At 34.0% G+C, this 20,244-nt stretch overlaps 1 protein-coding gene across 7 annotated transcripts in view; it reads left to right on the forward strand.

Annotated features, from left to right (window-relative positions):
* Positions 1-20,244, forward strand: part of AGTPBP1 (ATP/GTP binding carboxypeptidase 1) — a 200,758-nt gene that overhangs the window by 150,080 nt on the left and 30,434 nt on the right. For all 7 annotated transcript variants that reach the window (XM_055272087.1, XM_055272089.1, XM_063636285.1 and 4 more), the window contains 7 exons: positions 1,870-2,014; positions 4,809-4,962; positions 6,001-6,181; positions 7,484-7,613; positions 8,852-8,983; positions 15,467-15,643; positions 19,384-19,544. In XM_055272087.1, coding sequence (XP_055128062.1) covers positions 1,870-2,014; positions 4,809-4,962; positions 6,001-6,181; positions 7,484-7,613; positions 8,852-8,983; positions 15,467-15,643; positions 19,384-19,544 — 1,080 coding nt within the window. The remainder of the gene's footprint in view (positions 1-1,869; positions 2,015-4,808; positions 4,963-6,000; positions 6,182-7,483; positions 7,614-8,851; positions 8,984-15,466; positions 15,644-19,383; positions 19,545-20,244) is intronic.

Genomic DNA, 20,244 nt, shown 5'->3' on the forward strand with positions numbered 1-20,244 from the left:
AAACACAGTCTTGCCCTGTTGCCCAGGCTGGAAAGCAATGGTGCAGCCCGGCTCACTGCAGCCTCAAGAGCGTATCATCACTCCCAGGCTCAAGTGATCCTCCCACCTCAGCTTCCCGAGTAGCTGGGACTACAGTTGTGAACTGGCTAATTTTGTCTTTTTTGTAGAGACTGGGTTTTCACCATGTTGCGATCCACCTGCCTCAGCCTCCCAAAGTGCTGGGATTACAGGCATGAACAAAAGTGCCCAGCCTGAAATTTAGATGATAAAGATTAAAATCTGTTTTTGCATTGTGCCGTAACTTTTCATGTCAGCTAAGTCCTGTGGTGCTTGTTTGTCTTCTCTATAAAATGGAAAAAAACTGCTTTTCACCATTATATGAGATAATATATGTTTCACTGGTTTATAAACTAGAAACTGCCATATAGTTGTAATGTGGTAGTATAAATACCTCTCCAATTAAATGTTAAACTTTTGAGGGAAAAGAGTTGGCAAGGACTAGTTTTTGAACTTGTTTTGTATTTTTGTTAATCCTTAGCGCTCTGTCATTGGGTATCTACTCAAGATACTATGCATAAGTTAATGAAGACTATATCAATTTGAAAATACTTTGAACATTTACGTGCATGAAAAAATAACCTATAGGCCCTGGTTTTTCTTCATTTCATGGCTTAAATAATATAAGATGATTCAGAATTTTAGAAATTAGAGCATCTTTAAGTCAGCATATGTCAGCAGTATTTAGAGTCTGGAAAGTAATGTATAGTTTTAAAAACTTTATTATGGAAATCTTCAAACATTTACAAAAACAGAGAATAAGATAATGAGGCCCCATGTATTCATCACCCAGTTTCAACAATTATCAACACATGGTGAGTTTTGTTTATCTATACTTTTACTCATACTTCCACAATGAATTTTTAAGGCCATTTTCAGATACCGTATTTTATCCGTACATACTTATATATGTATTTCTAAAAGACAAAGGCTGTTTAAGACAATCTAACTACAATGCCATTATCACAACACAGAAAGATTAAGAAAATTTCTTACTGTGATGAAATATCCAATGTTCAGACTTCCCCAATTGTCTCTAAATGATGTTTTATAGTTTTATTTAATCAGAATCCAGCCAAGGATCACACATTGCATTTGATTTTTGTTGACATCCCTTAAGTCTGTGTTAATTTATAGGCTTCCCTTTTCTCTTTTTTTAAATTTCTCATTCATTCGCTAAAGAAGCTGGATTGTCATGTAGGGTTTTTCACATTTGGATTTTATTGGATTGCATCCCTGTGGTGTTAACAAGTACTTCTGTTTCACCAATTTCCTATAAACTGTTAGTTAGATCTAGAAGCTTCATCAACTTCAGGTTTGGTTTTTGGCAAGAATACTTAATAGGTGGTGCAATGAATTCCCATTGCATCACATCAGGAAACAACATCATCTCTGATTGTTTCTCTTTTTGTAATCTTAAGATTGATTAGTGAACCCAGGTCTTGTAGCCTGATCCATCCACATAAAGGTGTCCATCAACCTTTCCTCTGTTGATTGTAGTAGCCATTGATGATCATTTTCTAGATTCAGTAATGTGTATGGATGTCAAAGAATGGGGTTCTAAAAATTTTTTTCATGTGAGGAGTATTAGCTCATTTAATTAGTAAATTCAGAAGTGAAAAGTTATGTCATTGGCTAATAACAGTTAACTGCTTTATTAGTACTAAGTTTTTTTTAAATAGGGTATTTAAGTTACACTTTTTACAGACTCGGGTTTTTCTTTTTTCCCTGAAGTTCTATTTAATAAAAGTAACAAGGAAAATCAGTTTTTGTGTGGATGAAATGAGCACATTTTATGCGTTTTTATTGCAGAAATCATTTCTCAAGAAGTTCAGTTGCTGCAGGTGGGCAAAAGGGAAAATCCTACTATACAATTACATTTACTGTCAATTTTCCACATAAAGATGATGTGTGCTACTTTGCTTATCACTATCCATATACGTATTCAACTTTACAGGTAAGAACTCTAAATTAAATTGTATTATATGGATATGTATAAGATAATGGAAGAAAATTGAGTTTAGTTAAATATTCTAACATGAGGAAAATTAAGTTTAGGTAAATATAAGAAAAGAGTTTAGTGTTGAAGATTTTGGAAAATACTACAGTATTTCTTGAGGAGTAAAATGGGAATGTAGCTCTTATTTTTTTTAATAGAAATATTAAGAAACTGTGACATGATTTTTACTTCCCATCTTTTGCTGAAATCCACAGTTCTCTAAGCTAAGATTCCATGATTTACAATTTTTAACCAGGTGAGATTTCTGCATGTTTAACCAGAATCTCATAGAAAATAGAATATTAGAAAAATGTGGATGCAATTTGAGTGTTTTTGAAGGAAAAATTGAGATCTTTTTCTGAAGGAAATGGTTTTATTATGGAGACCTAGATCCAGATTTTTAAGAATCTAAGGTGTAAGAGTTGTTTTGTGTGAGACCTTTTGAGATTTTGAATATTGGCAAAATGAAACTAAAAACCAAAACTAAACAAAGTCTAGTAATTAAATATCGACTGTGGTAGATTTATTCTCAGAACAGAATATCTGTTCTAATGGTCAAGGATCATGAAGGTGTGATCAATTTACCAATAAAGAAATTGGAACACTCTAATTAGAAACAAGCTCCCAAATTATTAGAGAGGAGAAAATGAAAGAAAAACACAGTCTATAGAACAGAAGAGATATCAAACCTAAGAAGACTAAATGAGGCTGACAGCATTAAATGAGCCTTACTGTACTTTAATAAAGGTTACAACCTACCATAAAGGTACAATGTTCATGTATCTTTCTGTGCTTAGTAGTTCTACTTTTGGCTAATTTATCCTAGGAAAACAAATAAGAATGCACATAAAAATATATTTTAACTGTTTTTAAATTTGCCTGGTTTTATGTTATTGTTCTTTACTGATTGTGCCTTTTAATATATTTTGAATCCTCCTGCTTTCTTTCAATCCCCTTACCATGATGTTTTCCAGGTATGACCGTCGTTTCTCACCTGGGCTTCTGCCAACCTCTTTGTAACTGGTGTCCTAGGATTCAGTTTTGTCCCCTTTCCTCTTCATTAGTTCCTGTCACACCCCCCTGCACCACAAACCCCAGACTGTAGCCAAAGGGTTCTTTTATAGCTAATCTTATCATAAAATACCCTGCTTAAAACTCTTTAGTGATTTCTCTTGCCCTTTGTGTGAAGTCTAAAATTCTTACCGTGATTCACCCTGTCCTTTTTCTAGTAATCCCCCCCCCCTTTTTTTTTTGCCATATCTACATACTATTTCAAGTATTATTTATCTTTAAATAGACTTTAAAATAGATTACTCTTTAAAGTGTATCCTCATCTTCAATATCCATTAAATCATTTAAATTGTATCCTCATCCTCAGTTCATATCTGTGAAATCCATGAAAGATTAATGTGCTAGACTTATTTCTAATTCACATAAAATATATACCTATTAAACTTTTAAAATGGTTATCTACATATCACTTAGTTATCTCAATTACCAGTGGTATGTGTACTATGCTTTGGGAAAGACCTGTCTACCACGCCCTTCATTCTGTGTCAGACTCTTTGTTTCTCACCTTTGTAGCTATAATGAATCTTACTGAATTCTTTGAAATGCCCTATTCTGTCTTCTGGTCTTCCTAATATTTTTCCCTCTGCCTGCAGTATTCATCTCTGCTCTCTTCACTCATCCTTTGGAGTTTAGTTTAAGTGTAGTTTTCTGTAGAAGACCTTCCCTCACTGCCCAGACTTGGCTAGGCTCCCCTCCCCTTATTATAGGCTCTCACAGCACTCTCTATTTTCCCTAGGGTAGGGTTCATTTTTTCATTGTTGTATCCCCAATGCCCTGTACAGTTTCTGGAAAATAGTGACCACTCAGTCAATAGTGATTATGTGAAAGAACATAGGCAAAAGTTTGAAAACCAACTGAATATCTAAAAAATAGGGGATTGAAAAATTTATTTTTGGTATAACCACATAATAAGACCATTAAAACTTGTGTTTTCAAAAAATACACATTTAACATATTTATGATGTGGTATGATATTCATAATTAGAAATATATATGTGTTTGTGTGTATGTATAAATTTTTAAGTGATAAAATCAGAGTATAAAAGTCTTTATGTGATCATGGTTTTGCTTACATACATTGTGTTAGTAGTAATCTAGGTGGTGCAATTGTGGATGTTTTAAATTTTTTAAAACATTAAAAAAAATTTTTTCTTTGTAAGTTTTTTGCTGTCTTTCAGACATTTTACAACAAACCCATATTAATCCTGAAATCAGGAAGATAAATTGTTAAAATTTGTGCTACATAATTTTTATTTTTCAAATTTTAGATTGTTGCTGTTACAGGTCTATTATCACTCACAATGTCAAAATTCAAAAGGCTTTGAAAACCAAAAGGTTTTTTGGAACTCATTTGGAGGCAAAGCCTGACCTGAGTTTATTTAGAATATTGATTCTACTTAGGGTGATTCTTCATATGTTTTGCTGCACAAATAATGAGTGTATTACAGATTGCTACCCCTGACCCCATTGGTGGTGCTGCATAATTTATGATTTAAACAATATATTGCCTGTTTCAAGTTTCTCAAACTGATGTTTAGACTACATCTGGCCCTGAGGGCTTTGGATAAGGGGTTAAGAATCTGATTCACTTCTAGTTATGTGGAGATCTGGATGCATTATTTCTGTATATCATAGGGACTTTTTAAGTGATTGTATATTTTGTTTTAAAATTTTTATCAAGATGCATCTTCAAAAATTGGAATCAGCACACAATCCTCAGCAAATCTATTTTCGGAAAGATGTGTTATGTGAAACCCTGTCTGGAAACAGCTGCCCCTTGGTGACTATAACAGCAATGCCAGAGTCTAATTATTATGAACATATCTGCCATTTCAGTAAGTTTGTCTTCCCGACTCACAACAGCAGTCATTCTCACCTACTTTGATTTGCTTTATCTGTATTTTTTAATGGAAATGATAATAGGAACAGATATCAGAAGACTTGGGCTCTAGTCTTGGCCCTGCTATTGTCTAGCTAGCCATGGGCCCACCTCTGGGCCTCAATTTCCTTATCCTGAAAATAAGGGGCTACATGAGATGTTCTCTGAGGTCTCTTTTGCTACCACTGTCATTTAGTTCTTATCCTTAGAAATTGTATACAAAGTAGAATACAACAAATTATTTTAAGAGGTCGTGTAATAATACTATCAATTTAGAAATGGACTGATTTTACTTGTAAATAAAACAACCAGAAACCTATCAATTGTTTTGATAGCTAGCACTGAATAGCTACTCATTTTTCCCTGCCATTTATATTTTTTTAAATTGCCTCGAATGTACAGCTGTAGTAATAAAAATAAAACTGTTTCAGTTTTGATAAGGCAAAGTATTTTCAGGAAACAGAGCTTATTGTGTATTGAAAATATGACTGATAAGCTGAATGATTATTTTGTAGACTTGTATATCTAAATGTATAGTGAAATTTTGGGGGCTAAATCTCTGAGCAGATAAACTTGTTTCTCTATGCTTATCAGAGCAACTGTAAGACAGGGCTAAAATTATATTTCTTTTCCCTATGATTTTATGAAAAAATAGTTTTATATTTTAAACTTCCCCCAAGTACTTGTTCTTTATAAAATTAAAATTAAATAACTAATTTTACATGTTAAATTAGTCATTGGGAAATGAGTAAGTGGATCAAATACTACTTACTGTTTTATGTCCTATTATGAGCTCATTCAGGATATGGTTTTATTGATTTTATATTTGTTTATTTTATAGGGCCTAGTGCAGGGCTTGTAGGATGCACCATTGGGTTCTATTAATTTATGTCAGAATTCACAATTGAGTTAGAGACATTTCTAAAGCCCAAAGTAAAATATACAAAGTTTTAATAGCTGTTCATTTTAATTTGAGATTTTATGTGTACTTTAGGAAATCGCCCCTACGTTTTCTTGTCTGCTCGGGTACATCCTGGAGAAACTAATGCAAGTTGGGTTATGAAAGGAACGTTGGAGTATCTCATGAGCAATAACCCCACTGCTCAGAGCTTACGAGAATCTTATATTTTTAAAATTGTCCCTATGTTAAATCCAGATGGTGTCATCAATGGAAAGTAAGTTGAGCAATAGTTATTGAATATATTCAAAATCATTGTGGTTGTCCTGTATAAACTTGTTGAAATAACAGTGTCCAAGTTAACAAATTTAGTGATTTTTCTAGAATAAAGAAATTTTTAGTGGGAAATTAAGATAAACTTTTAAATGAAAATACATTTTGGATACTAGTAGCGGTATGAAATTATGAGAAATTCTGTATCCATGGGAATATGCTTTCATAAAATGCTTGAATTGTTTTAGAAAAATCACAATGTCAGGCTGTAAGAAAGATTAACTCATGCCTCTCATATTCCTTTATTTTTTTGTTGTTAGTGGCATGAACCTAGATTGTTTTAAGATTAAGACTCCTCTGGGATCTCTTGGAATGTTAGCCCCATCTGCTAACCTCTTCTTGATATGAGGAGGTCTGGTTTTTGACAGGAGTTCTTTAGAGGGGGAATAGTGGAAGATAATTACTTTGTAAGAGGAGGCTGCATATAGTTAGTACAGTAAATTTATTCTGGTAATTTGACAAGGTCTCTGTAGTGCCACTCTGAAAGATGGGATTTAGTCTAGTTGTCATGAGTATCTCCAAAGATGAGGATAACATGTCTTACTTCAATAAAAGTAGCATGAATATGTCTCGTATTTTAGGAAATTACTGAATTTTTTAAATATAGAATTTCTTCTTAGTTAATATGTTATGGTTATGGAACTAACATGATGTCTATTTTTAATTGAGAAATATATTGACCAGTTAGAATTCTATTTATATTTGTCATCACTTTATGATTATTTGCTTATTTGCATGATAGCTTTACTACTTAGTACCCATAAATAAACAAAAAGGTATTTGATTTCTTACAACAATGTATACTTTTCATATACTTATCTTTCTCAGAAGAAGCATCTAGATAGCACTTTAATTGATGAAGTCAAGATATAGCATGCTAACATAACAAATGATTATTATGTAGTCCGAATGGAAAATGTGATTATTAATACATTTTTATAACATATGGAAGAAAACCCTGGAGTTAAGAATTAATTTTTTCTATATTTTGAAAATTTTGATTATGAATCTGAAAACTTACCACAGTTAAATGCATGTGACACAAAATCTTGCACATAGCAAATAATAAATGTTTTCTTAATGAATATAGTATGCATTTGGTTGAGCTTACCATCTATACCTATTTGAAATGCTAGTGGAGTAGAGTCATAAAGTTAAATCAGAAGTGTATATAAGGGTGTAAGAAATGTATATAAGGGTTTATTGGTACCAGTGTTTTTCTGTCTTTGTGTTTATGTACATGTAGTCATCGCTGTTCTTTAAGTGGAGAGGATTTGAATAGGCAGTGGCAAAGTCCAAATCCAGATTTACATCCTACAATTTACCATGCTAAGGGGCTGTTGCAATACTTGGCTGCAGTGAAGCGTTTACCCTTGGTAAGTAGCAATACTTGTTTTTACTTGGGATAGTCAAAGATAAAATGTCATTTTTAATTATCAAGCACTTGTGTGATAATCATGAGGTCAAATTAATGCATTATGTTAGTAGTCTTAATTTTATAAGGTTGAATGTTTGTAATTCTCATAAGCCTTCTATTTTTTCCTTTTTCCTAATGAATATTGATAACTCTTGGTTGTAACTTTTAGATATTTCACTTCACTGTTTGAACAACACTAAGGTAACAATATGTATCTTCCAAATTCTCAAACTAGAAGCTTATTTCTGAGTTCTCTAGTCAGCTCTGAAGCTGTTAAGTCTCTACTACACACCCGGGAAATGTAGTACAGGCATGACCGGACTGGACTATATACATATGCTCCTTCTGTTCTTACCAGCTTTTGATTAGAATGTTCCTGTTATATTAATGTGTATATTATTTAATCTTTCTTTAGGAAACTTTGCAGAGGAATAAAATTGACATGTCCTTCATTTTTTATTTTTTTAAAAAGACGATGCACTTAAATTAAAACCATATCCTTCTTAATGGTGTTTTTTTATAGGAGCATTTTCTTGTTTTTTTTTGTCGTTGTTCTTTGTTTTTAATTTTTTTTTTTTTGAGACGGAGTTTTGCTCTTGTTGCCCAGGCTGGAGTGCAGTGGCTCGATTTTGGCCCACTGCAACCTCTGCCTCCCAGGTTCAAGCAATTCTCTTGCCTCAGCCTTCCAAGTAGCTGGAATTATAGGTGCCCACAGCCACGCCCGGCTCATTTTTGTATTTTTAGTAAAGATGCGGTTTTACCATGTTGGTCAGGCTGGCGTCAAACTCCTGACCTCCAGTGATCCACCCACCTCGGCCTCCCAAAGTGCTGGGATTACAGGCATGAGCCACTGCTCCAGGCCAAATTAGGTAAATGTTTTTACAACCATTTGGGGCAGCAATCACCACAACTGTAGATTTGAACTATAATGGAATGTATTATTTCTTAAACGGTGAATAGTAAATACAGAGGTGATATAGGACCTTTAAAGGATTTGGCAATTATAGAATTAATTATAGATCCTTTCCCAAACTAGGTATTATTACTTTTGTTGGTTCTAATTGTTAAATGGTGGTTCTTTACAATAAAAAGACCAAGGAACACAGACCTACATGTTTATTGGCTTGATATTAACTACCTTTCCTTAGCAACATATGAACTTGAAGTCTTTTAAGTTTTAAAATATGTATTTTCAAGGTTTATTGTGATTATCATGGCCATTCCCGAAAGAAGAACGTATTTATGTATGGTTGCAGCATCAAAGAGACAGTGTGGCATACCAATGATAATGCAACTTCATGTGATGTTGTGGAAGATACGGGATACAGGGTAATTATTACAGATGATTCATGAGTTTTTGAATTTCAAACATGCATAAAAGTACAGAAAACATATATGAACTACTCAAATTCAATAAATATTGACATTTTGCCATTTTTGTTTGAGATTTTTCATTTTAAAAGTTTTTCATGCTTATATTTTTCATCTATTTAGAATTAATTTTTGTGTGAGATGTGGGGATCTAATTCTGTTTTCTCTGTGAATACCAGTTGGCTTGCATCATTAACTCGATAGTACCTCCTTCCTCTGTCAATTTGATGATGCCATCTGTTACATACCTTATTTCATATATATGGATGTATTGCAAGGCCATTATTATACCCATTCTTGTTTCTATCTCTGCATACAACATTGTTTTCATTACTGTAGACTTACAATTAATATTGATATCATGTAGGGCAAATTTTCCTTTCTTGTTCTTTAAAAACTGCTTTGACTCTTTTTGTCTCTGTACTTGTGAATTTTAGGATCCATTTGTGGATAAACTTTGTTGGAATTTGCATTAGAGCTGCCTTGAATTTAAAGTTGGAGAGAATTATCATAATAATATGTAACATTGCTATCTGTGACCGTTGCCTATGTGTCTATTTAGTCAAGTCTTATATTTGATAAAGTATAAAATTTCTTCACATAGGTGTGAAATGTTTGTTAGATTTATTCACAAATACTTTATGAAGTTTGTTGCAGTTGGGAATGGAATTTTTCCCCACATATCTTCCTGCCACCAGTTGATCATTGATGGTGCATAGGAAAGCTATTGATTTTTTTTTTTTTTTTTTTTTTTTCAGAAAAAAATGTCTACAAATTTTTCAGATTCTTCTACAAAGGATTACATATAGGAATGGCACCACATTTCACAGTAGCAACACTGGAAGCAAAACTTTGTGGAGCAAAGCCTTCACAATTCTCAACTAGATTTCCAACCTGTAAATTTCATACCCCATTCTAACTATCAGCAAGTGTGAAAATAAAAAAGGATGTTCTCAGACATTTAAAGTCTCAAAAATTTACCTCACAACTAGCCTTTCTCTGGAAGCTGCTGGAAGACATTCTTGCCAAAGTAAAGGAATATATGAAAGAGGAAGGTACACAGAAATTAAGTTCAGGAGAGAGACAAAGCCCAGGATAAAGGTGGAGGGAGAGCCCAAGAATGTGTGTAAAATGCCCAACATGTCAACAGTAAACAAATATTTCTGCTACAGGACCTTCAGAAAATAGAGTTTTATTAGGTTAGACCGCATTAAATAAAGGAAGCCAAGTAGATTAGCAGAGCTCAGTGATACAGAAAAGGGGAATATTTAGTTGAGACCCACATAAAAAAATGTAAGAAAATGAGACTAGTGAGAGGCCCAGAGAATGAGAGAAAGCTAGATGAAGAGCACATGCACAGAGCCTTCCCTAGGCTGCTCTCTGGAACAGCACCATCATTGCCACCATTGCCTCACCCAGTTGTTTCTGCTGGGATTGTACTTCACTTCTCAGGGAATTCTCACTTAGTCCCCAAAATGAAATCAGATCATACATCTATAGGATTCTGTCTCCTTCATAACACTGAAGAATTATAATTGTAAGGTTTTCTATGTTATTTGATTAATGGGTTTCTCTTTATAATAGATAGTAAGCTCCACATGCCTAGCAAATATGTCTGATTTGCTCATTTTGACAACATTGCCACTATATAGCACAATATTTTATTCGTAATAAATACTCAATAAATATTTGTTGTTAGGTGGGTTGATGGATGAATGGCAGACAAACGTGGGAGGGTAAATGCAAAACAGTTTTTCCATTGTAAGAGATAAAATTAACTCTCTTTGGTCTCAGTTTTTTTCATTAAAATTATCTTGTCTCAAATTTCTTTATTTGATTAATTTTTTGAATTTTGTTGTGAAAGGAAACGTAAGATGATGCTTTAATTAGAGTAAATAATGCACCCAAATTGCATTTCTCAAGATGTTAACAGGTGTTTCACATACACCTCCCCTCACTAGTAGTTGTGTAATTAGTTATGTCAAGTAATTGCATTAGACACAACCAACTTTGTTTCTTTTCTTTAGGAAATGTAAGCTTCTTACATTTCCAGGGTTGTGGGGCGGGTGTGTGCATGTGTGTGTGTGTGTGCATGTGTGTGAAAGTGGAGTATTTCCCATAATTTTATAATCATATTAGTTCCTATTGCTGTTAATAGCAAACAACCACAAACATAGCAAAACAAATTGGTTGACTTACAGTTCTGCAGATCAGAAGTCGAATGCAGGGCTCACTGGGTTAAAATCAAAGTGTCATCAACTACATTAATTTTTGAGGCTGTGTGGTAGAATTGTTTCCTTGTTCTCTTCCACACCCCTAGCATGTCTGTGTTCCTTGCATCATGGTCCCTTTCAGCCAGGAATCAAATCTGACCTCTGCTTCCATTGTCACATCTCCTTCTCTCCTTCCGCTGCCTTCCCCTTTCCCTTATGAGAGCCCTTGTGATGGTAAGGGCCACTAAGATAATCCAGGATAGTCTTACTATCTCAGATTCTTAACTGAATCAAATCTGGACAGCCCCTTTTGCCATGTAAAGTAACATTCCTAGATTCTGGTGATTAAGACATTTTTGATGGCGACTACCATACCATGGAACCTGTTTTTTTTGCAGATGGGTTGGGAAAGGATGGACTAATACACATAAATGCTATGTTTGTGATGATAAATCATAGAACTGCTTTGTCCTTTTAGTGCAAGTGTTTGTGTTTTCAGGGGAAAATACAAAAAATTATGGCATATAAATGGAGTGTCTTTTTTTTTTTTTTTTTTTTTTTTTGAGATGGAATCTCACTCTGTCACCCAGGCCGGAGTGTAGGCCAGAGTGTGGTGGCACAATCTCGGCTCACTGCAGCCTCTGTCTCCCAGGTTCAGGTGATTGCCCTGCTTCAGCCTCCTGAGTAGCTGGGATTACAGGTACCCACCACCACTCCTAGCTAGTATTTTTTGTATTTTTAGTAGAGATGAAGTTTCACCATGTTGGCCAGGCTGGTCTTGAACTCCTGACACCAAATGATCCGCCTGCCTCGGCCTCCCAAAGTACTGGGATTACGGGTGTGAGCCACCGCGCCCAGCCTAAATTGAGTGTCATTTGAAAAAATAACTAATCAATACTCTTCAAAAGTGTCAAGATTATTAAAGTTATAAGACTGAGGGACTGTTACAGACTGCAGGAAGCTAAAGAGGAACAATAACTAAATGCAATATGAGATTCTGGATAGGATCCTGAAACGCGGCATTAGAAAAATGGATGAAATTTGAATAAGGTCTATCGATAGTATTGCATCAATTCTAATTTTTTGGTTCTGATACTGAACTATGGTTAAGATATTAACGTTAAGGGTGACAGAAAAATGAAAATTCTTTGTACTGTTTTTGCAACTTTTCTCTAAGTTTAAAATTAGCTTAAAATAAAAGGTTTACAAAACAAATCTTTTTTTTTATTATACTTTAGGTTTTAGGGTACATGTGCACAATGTGCAGGTTTGTTACATATGTATCCATGTGCCATGTTGTTTTGCTGCACCCATTAACTCGTCATTTAGCATTAGGTACAAAACAAATCTTTACTATTACAGGTTAAGTATCCCTTATCTAAAATGCTTGGGACTAGAAGTGTTTTAGATTTCAGATTTTTTTCTTTCTTGGAGTATTTATATTATATTTGCTGGTTTGAGCATTCCTAATCCCAAAATCTGAAATCCAAAATGCTCCAAAGAGCATTTCCTTTGAGCATCATGTTGACATTCAAAAAACTTTGGAATTTGGAACATAATGGATTTTTTTATTGAAGTTAAATCATGTATTTGCTTCCAATAAGGGGAACATCATGGCATCCTTCCAGTAAGGTGAACGTCATAGCATATGATGCTATGGAAATATGTAATTTAGCTTCAACAAAACTATTAGCTTTTTAAGGATGTTTTAATATTGCTAGATATTATGGACAGTAGATCATCATTCCTGACTGAGATGACTAACAATAATGTAAATTAGGACTTTTGTTTATTTGGTTGACTGAGTATCCCTGATTCTTAGTAGGCATTAAGTAAATATTTGTTAAATGGATGGATGAATTAATTATAACTATAGCCCAACATCTAACAATTATATTACCGTATTTGTATTGTGCTTATAGCTTTTAGTATTGTGCTTATAGCTTTCATATGAATTTTCTGCGCAAGCCTCACAGTGCTCTGTGATGTAGGTAGGGATTATCATTGCTACTGTACAAGTAAGTCCACTAAGACATCTGAGTCAGTTGACATGCTTGAGGCCTTGGCCAAAATGTGATGTGCCTAGGACTGAAATGAGCTGTGTTGCTTTAAGTCCCGTGTGCTTTCCGTTCTGTCACGTGCCTCTCTTCCTACAGTTATGCCTAAACAAGCGCCTTAGGTTATTTTCCAAAAGACATTTTCGGTAACCTACTGCAGCTCTTAGCAGAACTTCAAAGCACATTTTCTTTCTGGGTGCCCTCTCTCTTCTTCCCCTTTCCCAAATAAATAAAATGGTTAGAGTTATATAAAAAATGGGGAAACACTCCAGATTTACATAAAGGAGTAAGTGAAAGCTATCTTTTCCTAGTCATTCTCTTAACACTGCACAGTTTTACCATGTACATTGTGAGACTTGCCTCTGAGCACGTCCATATGGATATGCATGTAGCATATGCAGTTTTTGTCTTTTAATGTTTTTTAAACACTACATAGCATCTTTTTCCCATGACAATATTTATTGATCATCTTTCCAGATCATCATGTCTGAATCTGTCTGTCTTTTAAACAGTCAGATAAGATTTCCATTGTGCATTTTTCTTATTTTTGTAGACTGTACCCAAATTTATTTACTTAGTAGTCTCTGTTGATAGTCATTTAGTAAGTATTGCCAAATTGTCCTTCATAAAGATTGTACAAATTGATACTACCAAATACCATGAATGATAGTATTGTTTTTCCACACCCTTATTACATTGTACTATCATCTTTGCCAGGTGAAAATAATACCTGATTGTTAACTAGCATACCTATAATTATAAATAAGGTTCCTATGTTTTGGCCAGTTATGATCTGTGTCTTTTAAAATAGTCTTTTCTCATATTTTCTGCTTACTTTTGTTCAGGTCATATAATGGCCTGAATTGTTCAAGCAATTGCTTGAACCTGGGAGGCAGAGGTTGTGGTGGGCCGAGATTGCGCCGTTACACTCCAACCTGGACAACAAGAGTGAAACTCCATCTCAAAAAAAAAAAAAAAAAAAACTCTCTCTATATATTACAAATACATTTTTGAGGCTTAGAAAGATATTTTTCATCCTAAAGTTTTTTTTATTTGTTTTTGAGATGGAGTCTTGCACTGTCACCCGGGCTGGAGTGCAATGGTGTGATCTCAGCTCACCGCAACCTCTGCCTCCCGGGTTCAAGAGATTCTCCTGCCTCAGCCGCCCCAGTAACTGGGATTACAGCCGCCTGTCACCACGCCTGGCTAATTTTTTGTATTTTTAGTAGAGATAGTGTTTCACTATGTTGGCCAGGCTGGTCTCAAACTCCTGACCTCATGATCACCTGCCTCAGACTCCCAAAGTGCTGAGATTACAGGCGTGAGCCTGGCCTGTGCTGAAGTTTTAAAAGTACAGTTCCATGTTTACTATTCCTAGTTTCATTTAAAAATGTTTATTAATTTTAAGTTTATATTCTAAATCCAGGTAGAATTTAATTTAATGAAGCGTGACTTTAGATTGTTTTTCTTAATGGCTATCCAGTAGTGCCAGTGCCAATATTTAATGAATGATCAATCTTTTCTCCACTAATAATAATGATAATAAGTTTAATACATTTGGTTCTAATTCTGATCTCTCTTTCTTTCTAGAGATGGATCTGTTCCTATATCAGTATCACAATTTAACATACATTAGCTCTATAAGCTAGTTTGATATATTGGATTATTTCTCTAGTCATAGCCTTTCCTCACCCCCCCCACAATTTCTCAGAGTATACTTCTATATTTATGCTTTCGGGTGAAATTGAAAATAATTTCAGTTGCAGAAAACTTTGGGGGTAGTTTTGATTGTGATTGTCTTAGCTTTATTAATTAATTTAGGGATGATTGGCATTTACAGTGTTAAATATCTCAATTAGTCTTTTAAGACTAAATTTCACATTTTAAACATTTTTTTCATATTTTTAGACATGGTTTTCTCAAATTATTTTATTCTGCTTATTGGTTATACTGTGAATATGATCCTTCCATTGTTTCCTAACTGGATACTATATTTGTTTAGAAAAGCAGAAAATTCAAAATTAGTTAAGAGGATTGTTTTGCTGTTTGAATGGCAAGGGATATATAATAGGACATCCACATGGCTTTGCTCTAATTACTGTGTTTTCATCAAAACTTTTTAAAATTAAAAACTTGGTTTGTTTTATCATCATCATTCTTGTTTTTAACAGACATTGCCTAAGATACTGAGCCATATCGCCCCAGCATTTTGCATGAGCAGCTGTAGCTTCGTAGTGGAAAAATCTAAAGAATCGACAGCACGTGTTGTGGTTTGGAGGGAAATAGGAGTACAAAGAAGTTATACCATGGAGAGTACTTTATGTGGCTGTGATCAGGGGAAATACAAGGTAAAACATCTTAGGTTTTCTAACCATGAAAGATATTTGAAAACTTTCCTTTCATATATATCTTGTGGTTTTTAAGTATATATTAAATGATGTTTGTTTTATTGAGTTACATGTAATTTGTAATAATGGAATCATACGCAGTCTTAAGAATAGGTTTTTATTTTTTGTTTTGTTGGTTTCTTTACTTCTCTGAACTAAATAGCTTACTTGGATCCTTAAGAAATTCTTGGTTGAGTCTGTTTATATTCATAATTTTTAGGAAAGCACATTAGAGTACACATTTACTCATTAGTAATTTATAATAACCTGTGTAAGTGGTACGTTAAAAATTTTCCATTGTTTTAATTTATTGGGTGTAAATTTTTTTGCATTTAAAATAAACACATTTATTTATAAAGCAGTGGGTTTGTTATATTTAGGTTTTTGTATGTGTAGCTGTTTATGTGTTTGTTTGTTTATATTTTGAAAAATAAAAATAGAGACAGGGTCTTACCATATTGCCCAGACTGGACTCAAACTCCTGGCCTCAAGCAGTCCTCCTGCCTTGGCCTCTCAAAGTGCCGGGATTACAGACATGAGCCACCACACCCGGCCTTATGTGTGACTTTTAAATGCGTATCCCATTAGTAAACTTTTTTCTTCATCAAGACTACTCATTCATGGTACTGTAGGCTTTTACTGGAGATAATTAGAATTTAAACTTTACTTTTGAAATTAAATATTCGTAAAATGTTAGGTGATTTTGGATTTATTAATTTTACAGATTGAAGACTTAATGTGCAATGAGTTGGACTTTAAATAAGCAGTGAGCAAAACTGGGCATTTCTGTTTCTTGCCTTGGCACAGAAAGATTTTCAGGTGTCATGCTAATTATTCCACTCATTCCATTTTGTTTGTTTCTTTTGTTATGGGGAAAGAGGATACTGAATCTGAGAATGATTTTTATGTACCTCACATAAGGATGGTTATAACTTTGTGTTTGAAAAGAAACGTCTAACTGGTTAGTATTTAAAATGTAAACATAGTTGATATGAAATATTTTAGGAGAGCTTAAATAATGACTTTTTCAGTCTGTAACAAACTGGAAGAAAATTACACTGATTTTGCAAGTGATGTTTAAGTAAAGTAGAACTTACTTAAGTAAGTATAGTAGTAGTAGTAAAGTAGAACTTACTTAAATAAGTATAGTAGTAAAGTAGAACTTACTTAAATAAGAATAGTAGTAGTAAAGTAGAACTTACTGAAATTCCAGTACTTCCTGTTCAGTGACTCTTCCCTGAATTTTAGGTCGATCACAATGTGATCTTCCAGAGTGTAATATGAGATCTCCCTGAATACTGTAAAAACAGTGACTTCTATTCATTGTAGTTCACAAGGGCATAGTGGTGGTGAGAGATAAAATGTAGCTTTTGCACCATTCCAGCTTCCAGCCCCTGTCCCCTGATCATTGCTTCAGTGGACAATTGTTGTTAAGGGTCTCATTCAGTAAGTGTGTGGGATGGGGAAAAAACTTGAGAATCACTTTTTTATAAGAATATAGGTGATTTCTAGGAAAAAAACCTTGAGCTATATGATTTATGGAAACACATTGTTAATTCTTACAGAGATGACTTATGCAGTTAGGCTCAGAAGGTGACTTAAAGCATCACTGTCTCTGAAACTAGGGGGCAGTGGGGAAAGAAGCTGTCGGGATACCTGACTTGGATACCCCTGAAATCATCCATAGTATACAATAGTAGTGCTTTGTCACTATATTTGGATTCTACTGATAGACTTTCATTGAATTTAAAAATTTTTTTCGATTTCTATTTTGATAAATTTGGTCACTTTAAAAACACAGATTTTTAAAAAGCTAAGATATATTTTGAAACGTAAAATGTTAAACCATTTTTTCAAGTTATTTTTGTTTTTAATATATAAATATATAAACTTTTACAAATAAAATGGATACCTAATGTTCATTTTTCTTTGATATTGCTTAGTAAATAATGTATACATTGATTTAAAACTCTTACTGAGAGAAGTGTCTTACTAAGCCAGGGCTTTCCTTAAATGTCTAAAATGCAAGGTTTTGATCATAACATATACTTTTAAAAAGGTTAATAGACTTTATTTTTTTAGAGCAGTTTTAGGTTCACAGCAAAATTGAGTAGAATGTACACAGAGCTCCCATATATTCCCAGCCTCTCCACACACACTTAACATCTCTTAAACTTGCTAGCTGATAAGTGTGTGAGTCTCATAATATTTTAGGTAACAGACTTTTTCACTCTCAACAATGTTTTTATCTTACTTTTAGTCTGTAAGCTTTATTTTTATTGTTTACGAACTAATTCAGAAACACTTATAACCTTTCTAAAACTTACAAATTAAAAGGTCAAATGAATGTTCTAATGAAGTCAGTTAGGTCATATTTCCTAGAATACTTGGGAGTTGGCCAAACTATTTAAACCAAAAAGTTGAAAAATTAAAAAATTATTGTAAAGTCATGTGCTTCATGTAGAGTAAGTAACAGTTGTTACAGTTCATTTTCTTCAGTTACCGTGTGCCATAGGAACTCACTTAGTCTGGTCACTGAAAAAGCTGTTTTAAAATACTTTCTCTTGAATTGATATCAGCTGTCATCTACACCTACAACTTCTATAGGTGCAAGAATTTTGCCTTTTTTAGGGATTTGTATCTGAAAAATGGTAAAGAAGGAATATATTAATTTGTAGGCCATTTTTATGGTTTTATGTGGTAACATTTAACTTTTGGTAAACCTTATATTACTTATTGGGAAACTATTTTGTGTTTGTTTGTTTTGTTTTGAGACGGAGTCTTGCTCTGTTGCCCAGGCTGGAGTGCAGTGGCGTGATCTCGGCTCACTACAAGCTCTGCCTTCCGGGTTCACACCATTCTCCTGCCTTAGCCTCCCGAGTAGCTGAGACTACAGGCGCCCACCACCACGCCTGGCTAATTTTTTTTTGTATTTTTAGTAGAGACGGGGTTTCACAGTGTTAGCCAGGATGGTCTCGATCTCCTGACCTTGTTATCTGCCTGCCTCAGCCTCCCAAAGTGCTGGGATTACAGGCATGAATCACTGCTCCCAGCTTAGGGAAACTATTTTTTAAAAAAGATAGGTTAAGATAAAATACTCTTTTTGCTTTAGTAGACAAAATTTGAAATGAGCATTCTGAATTGACATGGATCATAGGAATATATTTGACCACTACTTCATTGGCTTAGATTTGATTCTTTTTTTGACAGTTACCTTTATTTGCTTTTTACTGATCAATTTCTCTTATCATACAGTAGAAGTATCTATAAAGTAATGTTCAAATGTACGTATTGGAGCCTTGATTTTAATACTATAATATTTCAACATTAGCATACAAAGTAGTGGATTACAAGAAATACTAACAAGCTCTTGTTAAAATACAGTTTGTCACATGAATTCTACAAGTAACATCACAAAGTGTTACTGTATTTTTTCCCCCTAGTGTGATGGTGAAAATAGTTTGCATCATAGTGAAAGAGAATAGAATTTTAGAAATTGTCTTATAGGACAGTTTCCTTTGTGACTTACAATAATCTTGTATTGTTAAGATGTTAAACTTGTTGAGTCCTAGTTCCATACAAGGTACCAGCCTTTTAATTTTATTAATATAGTTATAAATTCTTTTTATATAATTTCATTGAGATGTATCCAGAAGATAGCAAACTTTGTAATTATATGCATAATATTTCTTTATTTCAAGGGTTTACAGATTGGTACCCGAGAACTGGAAGAGATGGGAGCAAAATTTTGTGTTGGTCTTTTACGTTTGAAAAGACTGACCTCTCCATTGGAGTATAATCTGCCTTCCAGCCTGCTTGACTTTGAAAATGATTTAATTGAATCAAGCTGTAAAGTAACTAGGTAGGAAAAAATTGTTTTTTCTTTTATTATATTGTAGTATATTATTAGACTTCATTAAAATAGCTTAGCATAGAAAGGGCATGGAAATTTTGACAGGCAAGAGCATGTTTACAATTAATAAGTTAATACATCTAATATTTGTTCCAAATTATATTGCTGATTCTTTTAATGTTGATATTTGGATGAGATTTTAATAAAAATATATTTCAGATATTTTTAGTGGTTGTACTGGTTTACTTTTAACCCCAAAATGAACAGTGTGAGAAATATTGTACTTAGCTAATATCTAAGTTAAGAGGGCTTAGACAGCAGAGTGCGGTGGCTCATGCCTGTAACCCCAGCACTTTGGGAGGCTGAGGCAGGTGGATCACCCAAGGTCCGGAGTTCGAGAACAGCCTGGCCAACATGGTGAAACCCCATCTCTCCTAAAAATGCAAGAATTAGCCGGGCATGGTGTTGGGTGCCTATAATCCCAGCTACCTGGGAGGCTGAGGCAGGAGAATCACTTCAACCTGGAAGGTGGAGGTTGCAGCGAGCCAAGATTTCACCACTGCACTGTAGCCTGGGCAACAGAGGGAGACTCTATCTCCAAAAAAAAAAAAAAAAAAGAAGGCTTAGAGTCAGGAATATTTCAAAAGATTTTGTTGATGTCTACACACATCAGATGGCTGTCCAGTATCCTTCTGGTTATATATATATT

This window comes from Symphalangus syndactylus, chromosome 3 (genome assembly GCF_028878055.3).
Source record: "Symphalangus syndactylus isolate Jambi chromosome 3, NHGRI_mSymSyn1-v2.1_pri, whole genome shotgun sequence".
NCBI lineage: Eukaryota > Metazoa > Chordata > Mammalia > Primates > Hylobatidae > Symphalangus > Symphalangus syndactylus.